The 7,367-nt window shown below is 42.1% G+C and overlaps 1 protein-coding gene across 1 annotated transcript in view; it reads left to right on the plus strand.

Moving 5' to 3' along the window:
- Positions 1-7,367, plus strand: part of cep112 (centrosomal protein 112) — a 547,625-nt gene that overhangs the window by 232,785 nt on the left and 307,473 nt on the right. The window contains exons 15-16 of the mRNA XM_043715232.1: positions 1,492-1,545; positions 3,203-3,295. Coding sequence (XP_043571167.1) covers positions 1,492-1,545; positions 3,203-3,295 — 147 coding nt within the window. The remainder of the gene's footprint in view (positions 1-1,491; positions 1,546-3,202; positions 3,296-7,367) is intronic.

Here is a 7,367-nt window from a genome sequence, read left to right on the forward strand (position 1 = left end):
TCTCTGATTAGCAATGCTACACCCCCTCCTCTTTTTCCACCCTCCCTGTTCTTTTTAAATGTTCTAAACACAAGAATATCTAGCAACCATTCCTGCCCCTGTGAAACCCACATTTCTGTTATGGCCACAACATCATAGCCCTAAGTACTGATCCATGCTCTAAGTTCATCTCTCTTATTTCTAACACTCCTTGCGTTAAAGCAGACACACTTTAACCAATCCCTTTGTTTCATCACGTGAGAAACCTTCCCGATAGATTCACTACATCTTGTCACTGCCCCATCTTCAACTACCCCCTCTCAGATATATAGCTCTGATTCCCACCCCCCTGCCAAACTAGTTTTACCCTCCAGAACCACACAAGCAAATCTCCCACCCAGGACATCTGTGCCCCTCCAGTTCAGATGCAACCCGTCCTTCATGTACAGGTCCCACCTTCCCCAGAAGGCATTCCAATGGTCTAGGTATCTGAAGCCTCCCTCCTGCACCAGCCTCGGTAGCCATGTGTTAAGCTGCATTCGCTGACTGTTCCTCACCTCATGGTACTGGTAGCAAACCCGAGATCACTACTCTACTCGTCCTGCTCTTCAGCTTCCAACCTAGCTCTCTGTAGTCACTTTTCAGATCCTCAGTCCCATTCCTGGCTATATCATTGGTGCCAATATATACAACGATTTCTGGCTGCTCATCCTCCCCCTTCAGAATCCTGTAAACCTGATCAGTGACATCGCGGGCCCTGGCACTGGGGAGGCAACATACCTTCCGGGAGTTCTGTTCCTAGCCACAAAATCTCCTGTCAATCCGTCTAACTATCGAGTCCCCTACCACTAGCGCTTTTCTATTCTCCCCCTTCCCTTCTGAGCCACAGTGCCAGGCTCAGTGTCAGAGACCTGACAACAATGGCGGTAGGCCGTCTCCACCAATAGTATTCAAAATGGTATACTTAGTGCTGAGGGGAACGGCCACAGGGATCCCTGCCCAATCTGTTGGTTCTCTTTCCTCCCCCTGACTGTAACCCAGCTGTCCTTACCATGTGTCAGAGGAGTCACCACCTCTCTGTACATCCTCTCAATTTCTCCCTCAGTCTCCCAGATGATCTGTAGTTCATCCAGCTCCAGTTCCCCAACTCGGTTTTCAAGCTGCACTTCCCGCAGATGTGGTAGGCAGAGACATGTGAAGTGTCTCTCACCTGCCACGTTCTGCAGGAGGAACCTGTAACTGCCCTAACATCCATATCCCACTACTCTGAAAGCCCGCACAGGACGAAACAAAGGAAGAGAAGAAAATTAAAAAAAAATGAGGAAACCTGAAAACTTACCAAGTTTACAGAATCTTAGTAAGGTTAGAGAAGTTGGGTGGGAGGGAGGCCCTACTGTGTAGGGTCTCGGGTTTAGATCTCACCCACTTAACTTTCCAGCAGCCCCCGTTTCTCTCAGTCCTCTCTCCTCGCCGCTCTGTTAAAAAAACTTTGATATTTACTCACTTTCCCAGCAGACCTCCGCTCCACCTTGCATCTCTCGACAAATGGAGGCCCCGACACCGGAGGTAAGTATTTTAAACCATTATACTCACCTTCCCAGCAGTCCTTCGCTCTTCCCTCGCACCTCTTGGCAAATGGAGGCCCCGATGTCTGAGTTAAGTATTTTAAACCATTATATTCACCTTCCCAGCAGTCCTTTGCTCCTCTCTTGCACCTCTCGGTAAAGGGAGGCCCCAACACCTGAGGTAAGTATTTTAAACCATTATACACACCTTCCAACAGTCCTTCGCTCTTCCCTCGCACCTCTAGGCAAATGGAGGCCCCGACACCTGAGAGAAGTATTTTAAACCGTTATACTCACCTTCCCAACAGTCCTTCACTCCTCTCTCGCACCTCTCGGTAAATGGAAGCCCCGACACCTGAGGTAAGTATTTTAAACCGTTATACTCACCTTCCCAACAGTCCTTCACTCCTCTCTCGCACCTCTCGGTAAATGGAAGCCCCAACACCTGAGGTAAGTATTTTAAACCGTTATACTCACCTTCCCAACAGTCCTTCGCTCCTCTCTCGCACCTCTCGGTAAATGGAAGCCCTGACACCTGAGGTAAGTATTTTAAACCATTATACTCACCTTCCCAACAGTCCTTCGCTCCTCCCTTGCATCTCTCAGCAAATGGAGGCCCTGACGCCTGAGGTAAGTATTTTAAATTGCTATACTCACCTTCCCAGCAGTCCTCTGCACCTCCTTCTCATCTCTTGACAAAGTGAGTGTGGACAAAAAATTGGGAAATGGTGTAAAATGTGGGAAAATGCAAAGTTTTCCCCTGGTAGGACAAATAAAAACATAAATGAACTGCAGAATTCTGAATTGCAGAAGGATCTATATACTCTAATGCATGACTCTTAAAATGTTAGAATGCAGATACACCATATAATCAGGAAGGCTAATGGGATGTCGGCTGTTATTATGAGAACAATAAGAAAGTAAAAGTGTTATGTTTAACACAAGTCATTGACACAAATATTGGTATACAGTTTTGTTCTCCTTGTTTGAGGAAGGATGTAAATGAGTTGGAAGCTGTTCAGAGGAGGTTTGCTAGATTGATAACTGGAAAGAAAGGCATTGCTTAGAAGAAAGATTGGACAGTCTGGGCTTGTTTTCACTAGAGTTCAGAAAAGCAAGGGGCAGATTTATTGATGTTTATAAGATCCTGAATGGTCTTGACAAGGTGGATGTGGAATGGATGTTCACTCTTGTGAGTAAGTCCAGAACTTGGGAACACTGTTTTAACATTAGTGGTCACTCTTTCGGGATAGAGTTAAGGGGAAATATTTTCTCCTAGATAGCTGTATGACTTTGGAACTCTGCCTCTAAAGGCAGTGGAGGCAGTGTCATTGCATATTTTTAATGTAGAGGAAGATGGAATCAAGAGTTACTGTTATGGATAGGAATGGCTCCAGATTAGCCATAATTTATTGACTGGTAGAGCAGGCATGAAAGACCAAATTGCTTCTGCTAAGTGTATGTTTATATACTTGAATGTGTTTGCTTGTCTTAGTTTGGCAAATTACTATATAGTGCCTCGCAATGCCCCACATTATCTAAATATTATCTTCTTTGGGCACACTTTTATTGTGTCCTGAGTTTGAGAATTGTGCAGAGCTATTCTGTGCGCCAAGTTATTAGCTTTTTTTTCCCATTTTTCCTTCCTTTTGCACCAGGCCTCCAATCTAATTGAAGAACTGGAACAGAACGTTTTCCAACTGAAGAAGGAACTGCAGGAAAGTGAACATCAAAAACAGCAACAGCTGAGGGTAGGTTCTCCGAAGGCTGGGAATAGAGAAGGCAATCACGGAATCAGCAAATTTTTGCACATTCATGTTCAACCGGTCATATTCGTGTCAGCTTGCTGCAAGAGCAAGTCATCTAGACCCACTCCCCTGCCTTTGCACTGTAGCCCTGCAATTCTTTCCTCTTCAGATAGTTATCCAGTTTTCTTTTGACAGCCGTGTTTGACCCTTGCTCTGCCACATATTCAGGCAGTCCAAATTAAACCAAACACTACTTTTCCTCGTATTGCTTTTGGTTTCTTCGCCTTTCATCTCAAAGCTGAGTCCCCTGGTTCTTAACCATGATATCAGTGGAAGCAATTTCTCTCTATTTAATCTGTCCAGATCCCTTATTATTTTGAAACGTTGTAGCACATCTTCTCTCAATTACCTCTTCTCTCAACTTTCTCTTTAAGGACTTCAGCTCAGCTTCTCCAATCTATCCACATAACTGAATTAGTTCGCCCTTGGAATGTTTTTCCAAACATTTTTCTCCACCCTCTCTCATTCCTTTGTAGCCTTCCTCGAGTTTAGTAGCCAGAATTAAATGAGGCAGTTGAATCTGAACCATTGTTTTATAAACGTTTATCATAATTTAGTATTCAGTATCCCTATCTATAAGGCTCAGGACCTTCACCTACCCTGCTGCCTTAAATGATTTGCTCACACTTCGTTCACAGCCCATTTGTTCCTGCAGCTGTATTAGAAAATGTATCCTTTATTTTATCCTGCCTTTTCTTGCTGTGCCAAAATATAGTTTCACACTTCATTGCATGAATTTTCAATTGTTACATGATCCTCAAGACTGTTCTGTAAGCTTGTCTACGTCTTTGTGAAGTCTATCATTATCTCTTAACCATTCACAATATTTTATGTCATCCAAAAATGTTGTAATGTGTTATGCACACCCAGTTCCCGATAATTAATATACATCTAGAAAGTAGTGGCAGCCCCTCGGTCACCTTCACCTTGACCTCTTTCCACCTATCACATTTCCAACGCCCCTCCTCCAAGTCCCTCCTCCCTACCTTTTATCTTCTCCTGCTGAACACTCTCTGCTCATTCCTGAAGAAGGGCATGTGCCCGAAACGTCGAATCTTCTGTTCCCTAGATGCTGCCTGACCTGCTGTGCTGTTCCAGCAATAAAGTTTCAGCTTTGATCTCCAGCGTCTGCAGACCTCACTTTCTCCTCCTGGATTTCTTGCCCAGGTTATTGAGCTTCTATAAGATTTCACTGAAAGTTTATTTTTCCACTGATGATATTTCTGTTAGCAAGCATTCAGCTTTTGAGAAAAGTAATTGACTGGATGTTTGATCCCCAGCTCATTGTCCTGTAATAAAACTGCATTAACGTGTACCTCACAGGCATCAAGCTTAAATGGCTTGCCATAATTCAGTGCTACTAGAACTGGTGCAGTAGTCAGTTTTCATGCTGCGAAGACCATCTTACACTTGTCCATTCAAATTTCTCGCTTTTCTTTAACAATCTAGCTGGTGGAAATACAATGCTGAAATTTGGAATGAACTTCCAATGGAACCTCTATGCCGCAAAACCTTGCTTTTTAGGCACCAGAAAATTCTGATTTTTGCTTTTCTGGCTGCTGTTTGGCCTTGTCCTTCAGTGTAGCGCAAATAAATAATTTTGATTTGGCAAAATCACTTTTTGTCAAGTGTTTGATCAAATTGGCTGCTTATAATTAATCAAACAACTTGTCCAAGTTGTAAATGTAACTCCTAGATTTGGCTGAACACTACCAAATTCTAAATATGTGCAATATAGTTCTTTATCCTTCAATGACCTTTGTGGTTAATCTTTGAAAAGTTACTGCTGCTTTTTATTTGCTTCAGATGGCATTGATAAAGTCCATTCCTGATTACAAAAGCTGATATTTTTTTCGACGATTGGTAAAAAAGTGCAGGTTTAATTGATGGTTGAGGTTTCCCCAATCCCAAACATGAATGACATCTGCTACAATTTAACCAAATCTTTATGCAATCTTGCCCGCTAAAACTGTTTTAATATTTTAACCCATGTTTCCCAATAATCCAAGTGACCTACCATTGGATTTTTGTAAGTTGCTTGCAAATATTTGTTGCAATAACTACCACTTTGGGCTCCTGCCCCACTATTCACTGGTTACTATTTGAGGTGAGCCATATTTCCTCATTAGCACTTTGTATTTTAAATAATATTTTCATTTTAGTTGTATTAAGTTTTTGAGGAGGCTGTTTCTTAAACTCTCAATTCGTTTGTTGTATTTGTATTAAATAAGATGGGCTAAATCTGTTAGACTCAACCTCGATACCTTCCCCCCTTTTACTTAATGTTTTGAAAAGTGGCAGATATCGTAGTTATTTACCAAAATTGCCATTTCATGGATTTCAAAACTTGAAACGTATCTGAATAAGTCTTGATGGTTACCAGAATGATATTTTGGAATTCTTCCATAATCTTGAATTACCTCATGTTGCTGACATTTTTCTCTAACATGAGTGATCAAGCTCATTCATCCCACAGCAACTATTTTTCCCATGCAAATTTTACAAATGTCAGATCAGGTTTTATCTTATCATCTTATATTTTAAATGATTAAACTTCAGAGCCAGGCTTATAAATATTGAGTTTTTTTTAACAGCCTCATAATCTGTCAGCTGCTCTTCTGAGATGCAGGTGTACACAGTTGTACCAGCAGAGTTCAACCATGTTTTGGCCAATTTGACTTTGCATCCATTTTATAATATGTGGTGAAATAGCTTATAATTCCGTCTTCTCTGTAAATTTAGGCACTAAACAAAGATAATTAGTTAAATCAGAATCATTGTCTGAGTTACTATCTCTTCTTTCTCCCTTAAACTATTCTTTACACAAGTCATGTTGCCTGATTTATACTTCAGGTTTGAGCTCTCACGTTTCCAGTTCACTTTCTATTCTGCTGTATTTTTATTTCTATTTTCTTTCTGATTCAATATATGAATAGGAAGGATTTAGAGGGATATGGGCCAAGTGCTGGCAAATGGGACTAGGTTAGGATATCTGGTTGGCATGGCGAGTTGGACCGAAGGCTCGGTTTCTGTGCTGTACATCTCTGTGACTCTATTTCAAATCTCTTTCATTCCTCCAAATCAATTTTTTTTTTCAGTTGGAACTGAATCTTAGCTATTTCCATATTATGCATCAATTTCATGTTTCTCTCCTTTTAAACCCAAATGCTGGCCGATCACTTGAATTGTATTATCATTACAAAATTCTACTTTTATTTCTACCTTCATTTTATACTCTAGCATGCCCTGTTTAGCCTAAGTCAAAGATTTTTACATTGTTACATCCGATACTCCCAGAAAAATCTTAGCAACAGCCAATACCAATTAAGTTTTTAATGTGTATAATATACTTGACACCACAGATTCTTCCTGAACGTTAACGTTTTTTGATCCTGGATGTGGCCCGACTTAATTATGGTTCCAGCTGATACTATTACTGAACAAGTCATAGAGATGTACAGCATGGTAACAGACCCTTCGGCCAACCCGTCCATGCCGAACAGATATCCCAACCCAATCTAGTCCCACCTGCCAGCACACGGCCCGTATCCCTCCAAACCCTTCCTATTCATATACCCATCCAAATGCCTCTTAAATGTTGCAATTGTACCAGCCTCCACCACATTCTCTGGCAGCTCATTCCATACACGTACCACCCTCTGTGAGAAAAAGATGCCCCTTAGGTCTCTTTTATATCTTTCCCCTCTCAACCCAAACCTATGCCCTCTAGTTCTGGACTCCCCGACCCCATGGAAAAGACTTTGTCTATTTATCCTATCCATGCACGGTGGCACAGTGGTTAGCACTGCTGCCTCACAGCGCCAGAGACCTGGGTTCAATTCCCGCCTCAGGCGACTAACTGTGTGGAGTTGGCACATTCTCCCCGTGTCTGCGTGGGTTTCCTCCAGGTGCTCCGGTTTCCTCCCACAGTCCAAAAATGTGCGGGTTAGGTGAATTGGCCATGCTAAATTGCCCGTAGTGTTAGGCGAAGGGGTAAATGTAGGGGAATGGGTCT

The sequence above is a fragment of the Chiloscyllium plagiosum genome, chromosome 24 (genome assembly GCF_004010195.1).
Source record: "Chiloscyllium plagiosum isolate BGI_BamShark_2017 chromosome 24, ASM401019v2, whole genome shotgun sequence".
Classification (NCBI taxonomy): domain Eukaryota; kingdom Metazoa; phylum Chordata; class Chondrichthyes; order Orectolobiformes; family Hemiscylliidae; genus Chiloscyllium; species Chiloscyllium plagiosum.